The following is a 21241-nucleotide window of genomic DNA, read 5'->3' as shown; positions in this document are numbered from 1 at the left end:
TGTTATTAAGAATAGATACCAGCAATTACCCATAATGTGACAAATTGGAGATTCAGGTTCTTATGAAATTGTTTCATTGTGGAAATGGAAGGAGATATCAGACCTTTAATGAGGAATTACTTAAAGAACACTTATGATTATTTCCTCTTGGGAAAAAGTCATAATTTAGTAATGTTTTGGATTGGAAAGTATTCTATAGTGAATTAGAGAATATTTTGTATTGTTCAGCATCTTGTGTCCATGAAAATATTTTTCTTCCTACATATTACTGAAATTTGTGATCCTAAGCAAGATAAAGCATTTAGGTATTTGGTTGTAAGAATGGGTCTTCACTATACAATGTCCCTTGCCTCTTAGGTAACAAACTTGGCAGTGTAGGACAAATCCCATTTCTGATAGGAACAAGCTAGAGAGCATTATATAAAATCTGAACTAGAGGTTCAAAGACTACTGCTGAGACCCTCGCTTGCTTCTCTAACCCCTTCCCCAGAGAGGGCTTTGTGGATGACTTATGGATAAACCATTGTCCTAGGGAGCCATTAATACCATGTCAGTAGCCTGTCATATCTACCAAAAGGGGAAACTGTTTGGACTGGGAGAGCAGTCTATCCTGAGGCCAGGCATGAAAGAATAGGTGAACAGGAAGTTGATGCTATTTCCTTATTACCTACTGTGATGACTAAATCAGCCTACTTGAAAACAATTTTAAATAGCTGATCTATTTTTTTTTTCAAATTTTTATTTATTTATTTATTTATTGGAAAGAAAGAGCACAAATAGGGGGAGTGGCAGACAGAGGGAGAAGCATGTTCCCCACTGAGCAAGGACCCCAATGTGGGACTCAATCCCAGAGCCCTGGGATCATGACCTGGGCCAAAGGCAGACATTTAACCTACTGAGCCATCCAGACATCTCTGATCTATTTGTTTTAAGTCATATGTTTAGGTGAGGCTACCTTTAGTGTCTGATTTAGAAAGAATATGTGGGCTAATATTCCTAAGAATTTTTTTTTTAAATTGCTATGATAATGTAAAATCTTCTGCAATAATACCATAATGGGAGAAAAAGAATCCTGGCCCACAGGTCAGTTGGCTACTTGATAAGACTGTGAAGGACTATAGTCCTCTTTATGACCATATCATGCAGAATAAGTATATGGATTAAGGTAGGAAACAACTGAAATGGAAATACAGAAGGAAAAAAACAGGTGGTTTTTTTTTTAAGATTTTATTTATTGATTTGACAGACAGATATTACAAAGGGGCAGAGAGGCAGGCAGAGAGAGAGGAAGGGAAGCAGGCTCCCCGCTGAGCAGAGAGCCAGATGCGGGACTCGATCCCAGGACCCTGGGATCATGACCTGAGCTGAAGGCAGAGGCTTTAACCCACTGAGCCACCCAGGCACCCCAGGAAAAAACAGTTTTTAAGAAGATAAGTCCTATAAAAGTCATATAAAAGTAGGTTGTTTTAGCCCTAAGAAACTGGTAGCAGCCCTTTTCTTCTGATAAGAAAACTAAGATGGAAAGGGGACTTACTTTTCACTGTTTTTTACTATTTTGATTTTTGTACCTTGTATATACATATTATCTTTGTTTTAAAGTGATTTTGAATTGGTTTATAGTCACCTGAAAAGTTCCAGGAACACTTCTGTAGTTCTCACCTCCTAAATTGATGCACTTCATATGCTGTGATCAAGTAGGTTTATCCCAGGAAACCAAGGATAATTCAATATCTGCAAATCAATCAAGGTGATATCCCACATTAACAGACAGAAGGATAAAAATCATCTGATCACCACAATAGAGGCAGAAAAAGCACTTGATAAAATTCAACATCCATTTATGGTAAAACTCTCAACAAAGTGGATATAAAGGGAACATACCTCAACATAATAAAGGCCATGTATAACAGACCAGTAGTTAACATCATACTCAGTGGTAAAAACTGAGAGCTTTTCCTCTACAATGAGGAACAAGACAAGGATGTCCACTCTCATCACTAATAGTAAACATAGTACTGGAAGTCCTGGCCATAGCAATAAGACAACACAAAGAAATGAATGCATCCAAATTGGTAAGGAAGAAGTTAAACTGTCACTATTTGCAGATGACACGATATTATATATAGAAAACCCTAAAGACTCCACCAAAAACAACAACAACAAAAACAAATTCTAAGAAGTTTAAGTGAATTCAGTAAAGTTGCAGGATACAAAATTAATATACAGAAATCAGTTGCATTTCTATATGCTAATGATAAACTATCAGAAATATAAATTGAGAAAACAATCCCATTTGCAACTGCACCAAAAAGAATAAAAAACTGAAAAATAAATGTAATCAAAGAGGTGAAAGACTTGTACTCTAAAAACTGTGAGACATTGGTAAAAGAAATTGAAGATGACACAAATGAGTGGAAAAATATAACTTACTCATGGATTGGAAGAATTAATGTTTTAAAATATCCATTCTAACAAAGCAATGTATAGATTTAATATAATCCATCTCAAAATATCAGCAACATTTTTCATAGAATTAGAGCAAATAATCCTAAAATTTGTATGGAACCACAGAAGAACCTAAATAGCCAAAACAATCTTTTTTTTTTTTTTAAGATTTTATTTATTTATTTGACAGACAGAGATCACAAGCAAGCAGACAGGCAGGCAAAGAGAGAGGGGGAAGCAGGCTCCCTGCTGAGCAGGGAGCCCATGCGGGGCTTGATCCCAGGACCCTGGGATCATGACCTGAGCTGAAGGCAGAGGCTTTAACTTATTTAGTAATTCACATTATTTAATTTAATCCTTCCAACAGCCCTTAGAAGTGCAGTGAGAAGAACTTAAGCATTCTCTCTATTCTATGTACTACTGAATTCTAGTGAGATTATATTATGCCTATAATATTATATTCAATAAGTGGCAGAATCTAACTTCAAAGCTAGATGTGTCAGATACAAAAATGTTACAGCACTGTGTGTTTTGGATTAATTACTCTACCTCTCTTGTCCTTGTTTTCTCATATGTTAACACATAGGATTATTGTGTTGGTTAGATGAGATATTGTGGATATAGAACATAGTACCTACAAAATATTAGTTATTATATCAGTTAGCTTTCAGTATGTGATAAGCAATCTCAAATTCTCAGCAGTTCACAATAATAAGTATCTCTTTCTTGTTCACATTCACATTGTCAGCTACTGGTTGGATGTTGTGATTGTTCCCCAGACTGAAGGCTGAATTTCCTCCATATTCCTCCTTACTCTGGGACTTAGAGGAAAACCTTATGCACAACATGCTTTTCTGCTAGTAGTGGGCACAGGAGCTAAGAAACTTTTAGAATCTTGTAATTCCTTTAAAATTCTGTTTGGAAGTGATGCATAGCAAATATTCCATTGGCTAAAGCAAGTCAGATGTCCAAGCCCAAAGTTCATAGGGGTCAGAGGTGAAGGGGAAACATTTTATTCATAAAGGAAGGAGTGAATAATTTTGAACAATAATACAATCTGCCACAGATAAAATAATCATCTTTGTTTGTATGGTATACAGTTACTATTTTCCAGGAACTGGAGTAGAAGGTGGATCAAAAAAAGACTTGGCAAGGGCACAAGAGAGTATTTTATTAAATGCCAAAAGGAAAGTTCAGATAAAAGCTGCTATGGACATTCAGAGAGAGCTAATGTGTGAACCATGAGGACTGGGAAAGGTCTTATGAATGATAGAGGGCTTTAGCTGGGTCTTGAGAGATGATTAAGATTTAGATAAAAGTGATTCTAACCAGTTGTAGCAGGATGAGAAAAGTACAGAGGTGGACTAGTTTTGTTATTCGGGTGCTTTTGTTGAGAGTAATCACTGAAGGTGGGCTGGACAGCCTGGTTGTCAAGTAAGAAACAAAAGGAAGCGTAGGAAATTTTGAGCAAGATTCAGAATTAAAGTTATATTTTGGAAAGTTTGGCCTGATTATACTGTAGGAGAGATTATGGGTGGCAGAGAATACTTCTCCAACATTATACACAGCAGCCATTCTTCTTCCTTCAAAGTTGTACACTGGTTTTGAGACAAGTATGTAACAAAAATGTGGTAAGCATGACAAATATTTCTTCAATGCAGATTTGACTCCCACCAGTAAGAAAATGAAAATTGTCTTACTTTTTTTCTCTGAAGCTCCTGCTTGACCAAATAAAGAACATGCTTTGGTAAGAGACAACACTTCCCACACAAAAACATAATTAAAGTAACATATCAGATAGGCTGGATATACAATGAAACATTGCAAACTGGATGAAAATATTTGTGCACTATCATTTTATTTTGCTTTTGAACTAACCAAGGAAAGACAATTTGAACACAATTTTCTGTTGTGCACTTAAAAATAGAGAAACAGTTTCTAAAATTTTCCATCTTTGAATTCCTTAGCAAAATACAATGCCCAGAAGCTTTTGGAAAGCAGTGACAGTGGCTGTGGTAAGATTTCTACTATTATTTTATTCCATTATTTTTCTGTTTTTGTTGGTTTTGGTTCATTAATGGCCTCTGATAAATACTTGTTGGCTAACGTTGCTTTATTTTGGATTTGAAAATTAGTAACAGGTTCAGATGAGATTATTTGATTTTGAAAATTGGGTTTATGACTTAGCTAAATGAAAAAAAAAAGCAATGTGTGTACCTATCAATCCTTAAGCCAATCACCAAAATATTAAGATAAAATAATGATTGGGTCATCATTATTTATGCCATAAGATTACATTACTTTATAATGAATATGATATGGAAAGTAGGTGTCACAGGAGAAAAGCATTTAAAAATATGTAAATTAAGATCTGCAATCTTTGAGAGTAGAACTGAGGGAGAGAGCAGAGACTGAAAATTTATTTAGCTTTTTCTTATGCAGGCACTGCATTAAGTGTTTTACTCATTTATTGTGGCAATAACCGTAAAAGCATTTATTATCATTATTTCCACTTAACAAATAAGAAACTCAGTTTTGGCAAGGTGAAGGTGACTGCTCATAAACTCATAGCTTGTAGCAAGTAAAGTTGGTGCTCAACGACATGGGTGTGACCCTAGCATACAGTCCCTTTCTACAACACGTTGCTCCACTCTCTTATTTCCTAATCCTGTGATGGGAATTGGATTCCACATAGAACATAGAATATCTGTTTTAGTTAATGGATGGTTTATATGTTTTTTAGTTAGATGGCTTTTTAGTAGTTCACATTAAAAATACTGAATTAGTACCATAAACCAAAGAATTACATTTACAATTTGGCTCTTAAAATTAGTTGCTTATTGTAAAAACAATTTTTACAGTAATAATAAGCATTTAAAAATGTCTGAATTCTACAAAAAATCATCTATTTGTTTATGTTCTCTTTTAATCTTTGTGTATATGCACACATGGTTTGGATACAGTTGTGTTCTTTAATTTAGCATTTTAATAACTATTCCACCAAATGGGCCTACTATCATTCATTAAATCATACCTGTATTGTTTAAAATTTAAGTTGTTTTCAATTTTCTACTATACTATAATAAACTTTTAAATTGAGATAGGACTGTCCTTATTTCATTATGAACTCTTTAGGATAAATTTCTAACAGGTATTGGGTCAAAGGGCAACAGAATGAAAAACTAATACAAAATGTTTTATTTAAGCAATATTTAAGCTTAATTGCATTGGAAACCACAATATGAAAGTATAATGTTGAAGTGCTGATTGTGTCAGTGTTCCCTAAGACTAACCTCAGGGTTGATGATTTGCTAGAAGGGCTCACAGAACTCAGAAAAGCTGTTGTATTCATGGCTAAGGCTTATTACAGCGAAAGGATCAAGATTGAAGTCATCACTGGGAAAATACACGTGGCTAAAGTCCTGGGGGAACCAAGAACAAGTTTCTAGGTGTTGCCTCTCAGTGTAGTCCTAGGTGGATGTCTTTTTCTCCCACCGAAGATATGTGACAACATGTGCAAATTAGTGAACCAGGGAAACTCTTTTGAGCCTTGGTATCCAGTATTTTTGTTGGGCATCAGTCAGTTGGGAACCAGTATTTTTTTTTTTTTTTTTTGACAGACAGATCACAAGTAGGCAGAGAGGCAGGCAGAGAGAGACAGGCAGAGAGAGACAGGAGGAGGAGGCAGGCTCCCTGCCGAGCAGAGAGCCCGATGCGGGGCTCGATCCCAGGACCCTGAGATCATGACCTGAGCCAAAGGCAGAGGCTTTAACCACTGAGCCACCCAGGCGCCCCGGGAACCAGTATTTTTATGTGGGGATCCAGCCTTGCAAAGTCCAAAGTGCTGCAGCATAGCACAAAGCTGGAGGCACATAAACATGCTCTTAGACAGGTCACCCCAAGGCAGAAGTGTTTTCCAGGAGCATCAAAGGACAGCGCTTTCTTTGGAATGTGCCATGTTTGAGCAACAACCCAAGCCTACTGAATTAACCCTTTACTGCATATGGATGTAGAAATGCTTCAAGAAACAGGATTTAAAAAGCATGATACCATGTTAAAGGAGATTAGTTATTAGCCCAAATTTGACTTTTTATATCCTGGGTTGCTGTGGCTCAGAGCAGCTAAATTATTGGCCCACCACTCTGATAGTAATAGACACCAATGCATCAAGGATTAAGTAGGAGGTGTTCAATTAGCTAAAACATTTTGGAAATGTATCCTGTTAAACACTTCTTTCTGCCAGAATTCAACCCTATTTGTTCTCAGCTTTTAGAATATAGAAATAATGCCTGTGATGTTCACCTATGACCCAACTTTAGAGATTCTCATTTAGTAAATTTGGGTGGGACCCAGGATTTTGCATTTTTAACAAAGTACCCAGGTGAATTCTGATGTTGGTGGGCCAAGGACTATACTTTGAGAAACACTGTCATACACTGATGACTGATAATCTTCCCACATCCCGGATTAAATTATGTCATTGTGTTTCATCTTTCTTTCTTTCAAAGCTTATGGCTCTTCACTTTCTACCATATTAAGCACTGCTTTCTTCTGCCTGTCATTTCACTATTTCACTAACTTCTACAATACCACCTCAAGGACCTTTTCTCTCACTAGTTCCTGGAACCCTATCAGAATTGAGGTTTTCCTACTTCCTGTAACAGTTTGTGGTGTTTTTACCTTTACAGTTTGTTCCCGTTGTTTACTCACTGTATTATTACTTCTTGTTTTTGTCTACCTGGCATTCCTTTTCACACTTCATCTTAGGGAATCTATCCTTCTTTCATTCATGTGGTTGGCAGGGCTGGGGTGGGCAGGCAGGAGTTGTGCACTGTGCATGGTGGGGTTGCATGTGACCCTGATCTGGCCACACATGGTGCTCTGTCCCTCAGGCCAGGGATTTTTTTTTTTTTTTGAACATGATCCAATCTAGGACAATCAATAACCTTCTGTGTGATTATATATATGAACACTGAAAGGGAAGTCCTCTCTTTTCTCTGAATTTGCTGAACTGAGTAGTAGTTCTAGAGTTTCTGTGAGGAAATCTGTCTCTAAAGAGCAACACTGAGATCCTCATACAAGGAGAGGCAGAGTCAAAATATGAGGGAAATGGTAAACATAATTTGAGTTCTAATCCAGTGCTATCTGAGGCCTGTCACTAGTCTCTATACCTGCTCTTTCCAGTTATACGAGCTAATAAATCCCTGGTTCGCTTTTTTGTCCAGCCAATTTTTTTTTTTTTTTTAAGAGAAAGAGAGCACATGTGAATGGGTATGGGATGGGGAGCAGAGGGAGAGGGAGAGAGAATCTTAAGCAGGTTCCATGTGAAGCTCGATCTCATGACCCTGAGATCATGACCTGAGCTGAAATCAAGAGTTGGATGTTTAACCAACCAAGCCACCCAGGTGTCCCCAACCAATTTCTTTTTAAACAATATAAATTTATTATCTTACAGGTCTGTAGATCATATGTCCACTATGAGCATCACTGAGCTAAAAATCAAGGTGTCGTTAGGGTTGTATTCCTATCTGGAGTCTCTAGGGGAGAATCCTTTTCCTTGCTCATTTGGCTTGTTGGCAGAATTCGGTTCTTGCAAGTGTGGACTACAGTTGTCACCATTCCTAGCTGGCTGTCAGCTGATGGAATTCCCAGCTTCTGCAGCTGTCCACATGCCTTGTTTCATGAACCCTTCCATTTTCAAAGCCAGCAATTCCAACTTCTCCTTTGCCCAAATTTGTAATTTGTAATGATTGAAATTTGTAATGATTGAGTTCTTTATACATTTCCTTATTTAACATGTCCTTCTTTGTCCATCTCCAGTGGGAAGTAGGAGTAGAAGTTGCTCAATAAATGGATTAATGGAAACCACTATGGACTGTGTGCTTTAACTTCCACAGCTTTGTACTAAACATTTGTTGAATCTGGACAAGCCACTGAGTCTCTATGTGTCAGTTTTTTCATCTGACGTTTAGTTAGAATATTTCTAAGGTCATTATTAACTCAAATCTTTACATTTAGAAATGCATTGCCTTCTATGAATTCTTTCCTGATTGCCACAACAGAGAATGATGTCTCCATCTTTTAAAAGTCATGACATTTGTGCACTTCTTTTTTGCCTTACGTAATTTTTCAGCTTTATAACATTCTTAGCAAATAGCTCTTTTTTCTTCTAGATTTTTGTTTTGAAAAATCAAAAAACTTAGAAGAACTGAAAGACAAGCATAATGAATACATATGTCTCTAAATTGCATATGTAACGTATTATGTATGTAAATATATGTAGTATATATATTTTATCTATGAATAATTTATATATGTATATATGCACATGCTTTTTTGCTGAACCATCTGAAGATAAGTTGAAGGCGTCATGACAATCAGCATGCATTTCCTAACATTCTTCTACCATTTTAACAAATCTAAGAAAACAATACTTTCATAATATCATCTACTTTACAGCTCATATTAGAATTTCCCCAACTGTACACAAAATAAGTTTTTAGCTGTTTTTGCTTTTTGGATATGATCAAGGTTCATACACCATATTTTGTTGCCATGTCTCTTTAAATCTAGAACATTCCCTCTACCTTGCCTGGTTTTTCATGACATTGTAAATGTCTTACATTCCGAGTTTGTCTTATGATTTCTTTTTGATTAGGTTTAAATTAAATATTTCTGAAGAGGTTGAATCATAATTGATGGGTACTTATTGCCTCACATTAGGAAGCTCAGTAAGTCAGTTTGTCTTACTTTTGGTGGTACAAAATAGATAATCATTAGTTAAGGGCAGACTGCCAGCTGGCTCGAATTTGAAGATGTATTTTCCTCTTTGAAATTGGTAGGCATTTTATGGGGTACTTAGAGACCATGTGAATATATTGTTCCTCATCAACCTTTAACCAATGATTATATCATCCATTAATACTTCTTGCCCAAATCAGTTATTACACTGGGGAAGACAAAATGATTAGTTTAAGAAAATTCTTTCACTCCTTTACAATTATTAGCTGTCATTCCTCTATCAGGAAGAATTTTTCTTCCCACCAGCCTCCTGAACTTTTCTCTCTCTATTTCTTTGTGTGCCATCAGGACTCTATTTTTAATTTGACATGTTTTAATCCTTTACTGTTTTTTATTTTCTTTGGTGCTCAGATTACCCCAGATTTAGCTACTGGAAGCCTCTTCGAATCCAGACACGACTTCACTAGTCTTTGAGCATTTCCTTGCCTTGTGGAAGGAAGATCTTCAAGGCTCACCTTATGTTTTCTCTGCCGTAGACCTGGAACCAGACACTTCTCATCTTTTAGTGTGAAATGATACTTCAATCAACATAGTCTAGGTTCCAGGGATGCTTATTACCAATTAGGCCTTTTCAATGAAGAGAGCTAGGAATTTCTTTATAAGAAGAATTATATCCTGAATTATGCTGGATAGTACATCAAATAGTAATCCTGAATAATACATCGAATTCGAATTTAAGACTATAGGGTTTTTACTAAAAGTTTCTTACATTTTTATTTCCTTTCTTCCATGTCAAGAATCCTGGTTCTCAATGACACAAAGAATTACATATCCCAATTACTCATTTGCTTTATCCTGAAGAACAATTTCAGAATAACATTGTCCACAATGTGATTACTGAAAATGGTTAAAGAATATTTTTTTGCAATTGATTTATCCTTAAGGTGTATCTCTGTAGAGATATGCAATCATATGAATATCTGCATTCAGCTCAGGTCATGGTCTCAGAGTCCTGGGATTAAGCTCTGCATTGGGGGTCCCTGCTCAATGGGGAGACTGCTTCTCCCTCTGTCTGCCATTCCCCCTACTCTTGCTCGCTTGCTCTTTCTGTCAAATAAATAAGATCTTAAAAAAAGTTACTTGGAAAAGTTCTTTTCTGTGTGATTGTAGCTCCAATTGGATATAATTTTATTTTTATGTGTTAGAGATTGCTTTGCTTTAATTTATTTTTTAAAATATTACAATTTAACGGGGCACCTGGATGACTCTGAAGGTTAAGTGTCGGACGCTTGATTTCTACTCAGGTTATGATCTCAGTATCTTGAGATTCAGCAGGCCTTGGGCTCCACACTAGGCATGGAGGCTGCTTAAGTGACTTTCTCTTCCTCTCCCTCTGCCCCTCCCCACTGCTCACACATGTGTACACTTTGTCCCTCTCTAAAAAATTAATTAATTAAAAAATATTACAAGGGGCGCCTGGGTGGCTCAGTGGGTTAAAGCCTCTGTTTTCGGCTCAGGTCATGATCTCAGGGTCCTGGGATAGAGCCCCACGTCAGGCTCTCTGCTCAGCAGGGAGCCTGCTTCCCCCTCTCTATCTGCCTGTCTCTCTGCCTACTTGTGACCTCTGCCTGTTAAAATAAATAAATAAAACATTTAAAAAAATTATTACAACCCAAATTTAACAATTCAGGGTTTAATTTTGCTTTTGTTTAGTATATATACTTGTTATGTATGTATGCAATTTTTTACAGTGAAAATTTTGGATCGTAGTAACAATGTTAACTTATTTACAGTGTCTACAATAGAACAGTTTCAGAATTTTAATACATATGACTACTAAGAGTACAATACTAAGTAAACATTTCTTTTTCTTTTGTCCATAGAATATATTCCACTAAAGATGTATAGTAATATGTTCAAAAGTTACTTGAATCAATTCTTTTTCTGTTTGATTGTAATTTGATACATTTAGGCCCATTTGTGTTTATGTTCAATTTAATGTGTATTTTTTTTTTACTGTCCTTTGATTTACTTTCTGATTATCTAAAAAATGTATATGATTCAGAGGTTGAAACTCTGTAAGATGGTATGTTCACAGAATTGTTACTCCATGCTTATTTCTTCTATTCCATTCCCGCCTGTCCTCTAAATGTAAATGGCTTCTTTTTTTGTTGTTTATTCTTCTTTTCTTGTTTTTGGCAAAAAAAAACAAAAAAAAACCCCAAACATGTATTTCTTTTCTTTTTTACACATAAGTAGTATATAATAGACTATTTTATTTACTTAACAATATATAGTGGAATTCATTCCATGTTAATTCATAAAGATCTCTCTTATTCTTTTCTTTTTTATGTTTGCATGGCATTCCATACTATAAGTTACTCAACCAGTCTCTTATAAATAAGCATTGGATTATTTCCAGTATTTTTCTATTATAAATAATCTTCTAATTCTTGACTTCTGCATGTATTATATATATGTATACATATGCATATATACATGTATATAGATAAATAGATTTGTCACAACATAGTTCTTTACTTAAAAAATATCTGTGTACTAAATTATTTAATTGAGTTGCATGAAGCTCAGTGAAAAAAGAGCTGTTTGTACCTCTAGTTAGTCTTCTGGGGAATGGGATAATGGCATACTCTCAGCAGAGTTTGTGAATCTAAGATGTTGCAGTTGGACCTCTTCTTGCTTTTTAAAAAAAAAAGTTATTATTTTTTTTTTCATTAGGAGAGAGTTTTATTTTAAAAGTGTCATCTTGAACTGCAAGGGTGCCCATTAAACATCACAATTAAATACGCCAAAGGAGAAGCCATGTTGTCAAAATGCCCACTTAACCCACCCAAACATCTCAAACCCACCCTTTGCTGACCTATAACCCGCCTTTTTTAGTTTTTTTTTTTCTTTTTTTAAATAAGAGAAAGTAGACTGGTACATGTTGGTAAATGCTACCTGTCCATATTCACATAGAGACACAGTGTAATCTCTGAGATCAATATACAGAGAAAGGAGGAAAAAAGCTAGAATTCTATGCACTACTACACAGGTCTTGCCTTGTTTTAAAGCAAACATGTAGACTCTGGAGTTGCTTCATCTTTGCCACATATATTGAGTTCTTGGTATGTCCAACACAATGTATTGTCTCAGAGATGAGGGACAAAGAGCCCTCACCTTTCAAGAACAGACAACCCATTACAAAATAACCTGGATCAGACTGGAATCACCTGGAGAACTTTTAAAATTTATTGATCCATGTTGCCCCATTCCAGATCTATTAAATCAGACTCACTGGGTTTGGGCACCCATTATTATTATTTTCTTAACTCTCAAAGTGATTCTAATGGCATTCAAGATTGAGAACCACTGATGTAGAAGCCGCTGTGACTGCAGCTATAAGTAACAGGGTAGACACCACAAAATGTGAAGGATGTGTAGGAAATGCAGAATTTCTCAGGCTGGGAATATTTGGATTGGTCGGACACACAGGATTTGAACTAGCATGAAGAAAATGAATATGAATTATAGATATTACTGTGTTATGAGGTTCAGGATTCTATAGTCTTTGAGTAGATGATTTATCTGTCTGGCAAATAATGCCTTCTTTTAATTTGGCATTTGGAGTGCCAGACTAATGCAAGGAGGATTTTCTCAGGCCAAGATCAGAGGAAAATCCTGCAGGATGGAGAAAGAGGGACACCAGATGGCACTCAAGCTCCACCTTCATTAATGTAAGAACTATGCATTAGGAGTAGCGTATGATGCTGAAGCAAATGATTTTGTTGAAAAACAAATGTATTGGTTTTAAGAATGTTTTTCTTTAGATGTAAATGAGGTTTAATGTAGAACTACAAAATAATTTTAATAATGGTGTTATTAATTATTAAAATCTATCTAAACTAACATAATATTTTATTACTTACCTGCCATGAATACATAACTTTCATTTCTTTTGCTTACTGCAAACAAAAGAGGTATGATTTAGTAATTAAGATATATATTATTGACCATCTGGCTTGAACATATATATATAAAATAGTGCCTAAAAATCTTCTGTCAGAAAAATGTCCAGAACTTTTGTGTAAAGAGGAACTGCAAACAGGGTTACTGCATTGTTAAGATGCACCTCTGTCTGGGATTTCTCTGGAGAGTCCTTTTCACCCCAGAGGCTTTCTAACTTTGCAAGTCCCTTCTGGAAAATGATGAGTATGAGATTATTCTACTTTTCTAGAAAGATCGTGTTTTTAGTCCTGAAACTGACTTTTTATAAATATTTAACATAGCTTTTGAACATATGTAAGAAAAATGTGCAGTTCCTATATGTAATTAAAACCTTTCAGATGCATGCTAAATTAGTATTATCACAGAAAGTTCCTAATATGGTCATTGTAAAGCATAAAATAAAAATCATATCATCTTTATTGATAAGAATTTATGTATCTCACTGTTACTGTTCCTAATTTTCTCTTTTAAATAGAGACTGCATGGTTTTTATTCAGTTCTCAATATTTTTCTTGTTTTATGGTTTCATTATGGAAATTTAAAACACATATAAGAAAATAGAAAAAGTATAATGAGCCCATTTATACTCATTTTCCAACTTCAATAGTTTTCAACATTCTATGTTGTTTCATCTATACCCTCCAATCCTTTTTTTCCCCAAAATATTTGAAGCATTGTAAAGCAAACCCAAGAGATCATGTGATCCCACCTGTAAATACTGGTTTGTATCACCAATAAATGAGAACTTAAAAAAAAAAAAACAAAAACCCAGTAATAATCACAGCACCACTATCCCATTACTGGCACTTGATTAAATAATGTTTAACAATTAGCCAATATTTTAAGTCTTGAGAGCTTAAAATCTAGGAAATGCTGTAGAATGTTGAAAGTATTTTTTTAAGTAGGCAAAAATACTTTTAAGATGAAATACATTTGGTACATATATGTGTTTTACATTTCATTACTTAATTAAACTTGATACAACCTCATGTGTGAGTCATTGGGCAAATGAAAAGCATGTACATTTCTGGAGATAGGCAAAGTCCTTTTATTTGCATTTGTATATAAAATTTTATACACTTTTATGAGATAGATAAATATGTCCCAATGTGCATATTTCTGTTTTATTGCCATAGTCTGTCTGGATAAAAATTCTGTGAATCCAACTACATTAGCTAAACTGTGTCTGCTGTGAGACTTAAGACTTTTTGATGCATAGCTCTGTTTATTCTGGCTTCCATTCTTCTTCAGACTTTATGTGATGTCATGTTCTCTATAAAAATCTGACATCAATATGGGTAGGAACTGACTCATTTCATTTTCTGAAGATAATCAGTGTTTTTGGACTTTTAGTATTCTCCTCCATGCCCATCCATATTGACATTAGCTTCAGCTGAAGCAGGCGTTGACCACAGGGTTTGTTTACCTCAAATAACCAAAGCTTACGCTCATGTTGCACAGTTCAGCTAAGACCAGGAGAGAAATGCAGTTGCCTAGACAGAATGTAAATGATACTGCATATCCTTTTAGGAATGTAATGTTTAGATTATATCTAGTGGTAGTGAAGAATAAACAGCTTCTCTTTTCTTTAAGTTCTTGTAATACTTCCATGCTAATATACAACATTTAGTAATCTGGTGTATTGCCTGTGGGTGACAACTGTGCAGGGTTTTTCCTGGAAGAATATTAACTTAAAATCTAAAAGAATGTACAGGTTCACTTATTTGTGGAACATAAGAAATAGCATGGAGGACATTAGGAGAAGGGAAAAATGAAGGGGGAGAAATCAGAGAGGGAGAGGAACCATGAGAGACTATGGACTCTGGGAAACAAACAGAAGGTTTTAGAAGGGGGAAGGTGGGGGCATGGGTGAGCCCGGTGATGGGTACTAAGGAGGGTACTGATTGCATGGAACACTGGGTGTTATAAGCAAACAATGAATCATGGAACACGACATCAAAAACTAATTATGTAGTGTATGGTGACGAACATAACACAATAACAAATAAACAAACAACAAAAAAGAATGCACAGGTTAAATTGTTAATACAATGCAGGGTAAAGAAACTCTTATGTCCTCAGATTTTGATTATCCTCTTTATATGCCTGCTTCATGTAGAACTAGTCTTACGAGTACTTGGATTAGGAAAAAATACAGGAAGGGTAACTTTGTCTCATCAAATATCTCTAAATTTTACTTGTTGACTGACTTCTGAAATTCTAAACCAAAATTCTATTAATTCCATAGATTGATTAATTGTTCAAATACAAAAATTCCTGAGCCCCCAGCCTTATGAATTATTTATGTCTTCATGTGTATTCATCTACTAGCCTTTTCTCTATGCAAGTTTGGATAGGGAAGTAAGTAGAGCTAGGTTCCTAAATGAAAGAGTCTATCTATGCAGACCATTTTAAGAAGCAGATTTATTCAAGTGAAGTGGCTCTGGTGAGGGTTTGACTAATTTCAAAAGAGCTAGATAAATGTGTGTTAGCAAGTAATTGAAAACTGCTTTTTTTTTTTTTCTATTCAGGTTAAAAAATTATGTCTGTTTAACAAAAAGTGTTATCAGAAGTGTTTTACTTAACACTAAATATTATAGACTAATGTAGAATCTATTTTGTCTAGTTTCCCTGAAATATATCATCCAATCATAAAACTTCCAACATTATCATCTGCTGAAATTTGCATCAATAGACAATTAGAAAACTTCCACTTCTGGTAGAGTCTAGTATATTGGAAGGTGCAAAAACTTTTTATGTGAGATAGTCCTGGGTTCCAACCAATTCTAGTTCTGACACTAATCTTGGTTAACTTAATTAACTCACACAAATTTGATTACTTCATCCATAAAAATAATATAATACTATCTAATAATAAAGATTATGGTTGGAGAATGGTTTTGTCTGAGATTGTGAGTATGAAGAAACTGGCTATCTTAATTTGTGTTCTCCCAGAAGCAGACTCCAAGGCAATGATTTGAGTGAAATTGGTTTATTTGGGAAGTTCAGAGAATATGATAGGGAAGTAGAGGAAGTGATTGAGTAAGCAGAAGGCAACTGGAAGGAAGTACACAGGTAAGCCAGCTACCACAAAGGGTACCTGGAGCTTCACTCTATAGAGGAGCTCTGGAAAGCTGATGCAAAATCACACATCTCAGAATTATCCCACCCAATAGGGTGAGGGAGGTAGTGTATTAGTATACCAACTCCTGGGAGGTCATGGGTTGAGGGCTGCTCCTGAGGATATTAATTCCTTAGCACTTTAGTCTGCACCTGCATAGGGCTGGAAGAAGAGCACCGAGGCACAGGGATGCAGGTACCAGAAGTGGGAATTTCACCAGCGCATGCTGAAAAGCCAGGGAATATGGGATGGACACCAGTATGGCTTCTACACTGGTATAAGGTTAGTCCAGCGTTCAGCAAAAGATAGCTATGGGAAAAAATTCAATGTACCTCCTATTAGAATATATTGTCATTGAATACTATACCTTTCCCTTCATAATATACTTTCTCTTCTGAAACAGTCTGTGTAAGGCTATAAAAAAACAAACAAACCCAAAATACAGTAGTTTAAAGACTAGAGAAGTTTCTTTCTCACATAATAATCCAGAGTTCAGTGGGACAGATCTATGGGACTCAGATTCAGAGATTCAGGTTCCTTTTATCTTGTTGCTCCATGAACCACAACTGTAATGTCTTTGTTTATGTGGTCAAACTACAATATGCCATGGCTAGGTTCCAGTAGTGGGAAGCGGAAGAGGGGGGTGGAATGTATGTCCATTGTCTTAGGCCCAGACTTGAAGTGGCATGCCATGTTCTTGCTCACATGGAGAGAGCTCAGTCGGGAGGTGATATCTAACAGCAAAGGAGTTTGGGAAATACCAGCTAGCCAGGTAACCAGTTCCCAGCGCTAATACAGTTATTGTAGGAAAAGGGAGAATGGGTTTTTTTGGTGGACAATCAGCACGGTCAGATTTGGTACTTTAGGCTTGATTCAGTTTTTTTGTAAATCTCACTAATCACAGAAAGAGAAAGGACATGAACTTGCCAACCTATTTGATATCTTTCACTGAATTTGAGTCACAAAGCTAATGACAAGGGCCTGGATTTCACCACTTACTCAACCATACAGTTAACTAGAACTACTCCTACTCTCTCTCATATTTTTGTACATTTGTGTACTTCAGTGTCTCAACTTTTCAGTAATGTATTCAATCGCCCACACAATTTCTATCCTTATAATCATGAATATTTGAGAACTGGCTAATCTCCACCTCATGGATGCAGTGTACTCTTTGTTTATCTGTCTGTATTTCTGATTTGCTCAGACCCTTCCAAAAAAGTTTCTTTTCCTTATAAGGTCTTGCATTAGAGGAAAATATTTAGGATTCTTTGTCCTAATCCTATTTCATGTTGCTCTAATTAGAATTGTGTGTATTCTAATTGTATATCTATCACATTAACTAGATGAAATATCTTAAAGGAACAAACATAAGTTTTTATTTCTAGGAGCAAGACTTGCTCACTGCTGATACTCAGTGAGTGTGTATTGATAAAGTTATAATTTATAAAGCAGACCGTCTCTTTATTTAGTTGGCTTTGTAAGCCCTCTTCCATTCACATGAAGAATCTGAAGAAATTTTACAGAACTACCCAGATTTCCATACAGTTTCCTTTTGTTAAGCTCCATCTATTCTGGTTATGCAATATGGAGTTACATTTCTGGGAATATTTAGTTGTGCCAATTCCTAAGAATTTACCTTGGAAATCCAGGGGTTTAGGGTTGGAAGGGGGTAGTTGCAGTTGACAAGTTAACAGAAACTCTGCTAAACTTTGTCAGACTCAACCCTCTACTCCTTTCTACATAATTTATTGGGAGTATAGGATTCCTTTTTCCCTATAGTGAGATACTGCCTCACATATTTTACTACTCTTTGAAGCACAGTTGCTCTCCAATAGTTCATTCTTAACATTTCAAAGAAGCTTCAGATGTTTTCCTTAGGTTTATTAATCATAAAGGCATTGTAGAACCTTTTCAGAGAAACTCCAACTGGCCTTTTCTTGTTTGGTCTTTCCATAAGCCTGATTACTCAGCATTTTTGTAATTTTCCACTCATGTTTGGAAACTTGCACATTGGTATAGAGAACATTTTTAAGTTAGGGTTATTCAAAATCAACTAGTGTAACAATATGCATGAGACGCAACTGTTGCCACTGCCTGGCAGTAAATAAAATAAATAGAAAAATGAACCCATTAGAATGCCCTTGTGAAACATCAGAAACTTTGGGGACCTCTCAATAATCCCTGATCAATATTGGAAAACCATTTAATGCCACTCTAAAACATTAAGACTTGCAGTTTAGCTTTGAGACACTTAAATGAGTAAGCAAAACCCTAAGTGGAAATCTGATACATAATACTTTTTGGCCTTTCAGAGTTAATAAGTCACAAAACTATAGAATATTCAGAACAGGATCTAAGATCCAAAATCAGCTCAACTTCGACCTCTGAAGATCTACTCACTCTATCTTACAAAAGGCATTTGTTTATTCATCATATCAAGACTGTGTTAAGAATCTAAATTTTGAATGACATTAAATACTTCTTTCACTGTAGGCAGAAATGGCTGAGAATGAACAGCCTTCTATATGTTTGTTATTTTATTTTGCGAATATTAAACCAATGCATTTTATTTCTACCTCCTCCCTAAAATAAATTTTAATTTGCAGATTTTTACTTTATTTTTTTCTTTTCAAAGATTTATTCATTTATCCTAGAGAAAGAGACGACACAAGTGGGAGGGGCAGAAGGAGAGGGAGAGAGAATCTTGAGCAGACTGGTGCCGAATGTGTGGAGCCTGACGTGGGGCTTGATCACGAGACATTGAGCCAAAAACCAGGAGTCAGATGCTTAACTGAATGCACCACCCAGGCGCCCCTGTAGTCTTTTACTTTTAAAGCTTAGTCTTGAGGTTTAGACATTGAGGATAAGAGGGCAGACTACTGGACTTCTTTACGAAGACAATAGCGTTGAAAGCAAAGCTTTGTGGAGTTGAGAGGTGTTTGTTTTGGGGTTTTGTTTTGCTCTTTTCAGTCTCCTTCAGCTTTAGGTTTAACTTAGCAAAAGGAAAGTCTGGAAAACTTCCCATAGTGAAGAGAAGGATACCCCTTCCCCTATGGCATTTGAGCTATTTCCCTCTCTGGGCTTTCCCAGAAGAGGAACAGGTTTGTTAAGTATCTGTGTGGGAGGCTGTTTCCATTTAGCATCTGAAAGAGATTGCCCTGTGGGCTGAGACTAACATGGGACTAAATAAGTCCCAATGGTCTGAATTTGACTGTGCATTGTGGCTAGGAGAGCCCCCAAAGTTTAGCTTTCCTGGACTTCTCCCCCATCCCATGCAACATAAATACAACCCAGGAGTTATTGAAATTTCTGGAAGAGGAACTTACAAAGCAGCTAGGTTGAGAGCTAGGGCCTGCCCTGTGTCCTAGTTTAAGACTGTCCTGATTTACAGCATGTTCCATTGTGGTAATAGTATACTTTCTTGTCACTCCCACAAATATCTTGATTTGTATGATAAATTTTATTGTCAACCTAACCGTGGAGCTTGCTGAGATAGGAGTAGTTCTTTTTTTTTTTCCTTCATATTTTTTTTAAATTTTATTTTTTATAAACATATATATATATATTTTTCCCCCCCAGGGGTACAGGTCTGTGAATTGCCAAGTTTACACACTTCACCGCACTCACCATAGCACATACCCTCCCCAATGTCCATAATAACCCCACCCCCCCCCAACCCCCCTCCCCCCAGCAACCCTCAGTTTGTTTTGTGAGATTAAGAGTCACTTATGGTTTATCTCCCTCCCAATCCCATCTTGCTTCATTTGATAGGAGTAGTTCTGAAGTAGAGGCAGGGGATGGGCCTTTGGGCCAGGCGGTTGGATATAGGAAATGTCACAGATGTGGGGAGCCCTACAGCACTGCCAAGAACTGAGCTGGGGCTCCATTAACTAGGGAATGCTACTGAGTTGTTAGTCAGCTGAGAGACCAAGATCAAGGATGATTCCAGCAAAGGAGTTTAGTCATGGATACCAACAGAACAAGCAGCAGCCAGATGGGCCTGGACATCAAGCCCAAGACTGGGGCACTTCAGTGGTTCTGTGTCCACACCTCCCAACACCATCTTGGGTAGCAGAAGTGTGTATGTACCTGCATATGTGCTGGTACACATGGATATGGTGGAGATGAAGGTGGAGAAATCTGCATTTCTTTTCTACAGGGGTCAACACATTACCTAAAAAGTCAGTTTCAAATACAGAATGGAGCTAAGTTTTAAATAGTCTTTTAATAGTCTTTTAATTCCCCCTCCTTTCACCAGCTGAAAGAGGCTTGTGAGAAAGCTCAGAGCACTTTCAGTCAAGTCAAAGGAACAACATTACTCTTCGCATGTCTGAGTTGCAACATGCAAGTACCTTTGTGGCTCCGCTAAAGGTACGTAAAAGCAGTCTAGGGCACTCATTAAACAAAGGGCCAGTGGAGTTAGTCTGCTTGGACTTTAATGTCAGTTCTGCCAGTTAGAAGCTGTATGATCTTATACTAATTACCTAACTTCCCTCAGTTTTTATTCTTCTGTGTATAAAGTGGAAATGACAATTATACTTGACTCTAGGCAGTATTAAATGAGATGTATGCTCTGGGTATATACCATCAATGAATGTTACCTATTGTTATTGTTACTCTAAGAGGTACAGCTGTCTAATAAATTACATACCTTACAAGTATATTTGTTTGCATCAGTCTTACCTCTACTAATAGAATTCAAGCTCTTTAAATGCACCAAAGTTTCTTTTATTTGTACCCCTCACAGCACAAGTTCTCCATGTACTAGACATTATCAGTAAATATCTGTGTGGGAGGCTGTTTCCATTGAAAACCATAGAGGGCTCAAATTCTGCATAATATAGTACAAGTTATTTTGATTCTCTCTCTCACCTTTAATATCTAATCTAAAAGCAAACACTGGGTTTTCTGATTCCAAGCACA

The 21241-nt window shown here is 36.3% G+C and overlaps 1 protein-coding gene and 1 long non-coding RNA gene across 3 annotated transcripts in view; both read left to right on the top strand.

Annotated features, from left to right (window-relative positions):
- The window catches only part of FILIP1 (filamin A interacting protein 1), a 226713-nt gene that overhangs the window by 15639 nt on the left and 189833 nt on the right, over nt 1-21241 (top strand). For both annotated transcript variants that reach the window (XM_032873171.1, XM_032873170.1), the window contains exon 2: nt 4413-4460. In XM_032873171.1, coding sequence (XP_032729062.1) covers nt 4422-4460 — 39 coding nt within the window. In that variant the 5' untranslated portion in view covers nt 4413-4421. The remainder of the gene's footprint in view (nt 1-4412; nt 4461-21241) is intronic.
- On the top strand, nt 8383-12236 carry LOC116876805. Its single transcript, XR_004384463.1, has 3 exons — nt 8383-8392; nt 11095-11100; nt 12166-12236. It is a non-coding gene; the product is annotated as an uncharacterized LOC116876805 (long non-coding RNA).

The sequence above is a fragment of the Lontra canadensis genome, unplaced genomic scaffold (genome assembly GCF_010015895.1).
Source record: "Lontra canadensis isolate GAN:19392208 unplaced genomic scaffold, GSC_riverotter_1.0 scaffold47, whole genome shotgun sequence".
NCBI lineage: Eukaryota > Metazoa > Chordata > Mammalia > Carnivora > Mustelidae > Lontra > Lontra canadensis.
Note: the sequence above shows the minus strand (reverse complement) of the source record. Positions and strands in the feature narration are given on the sequence as shown.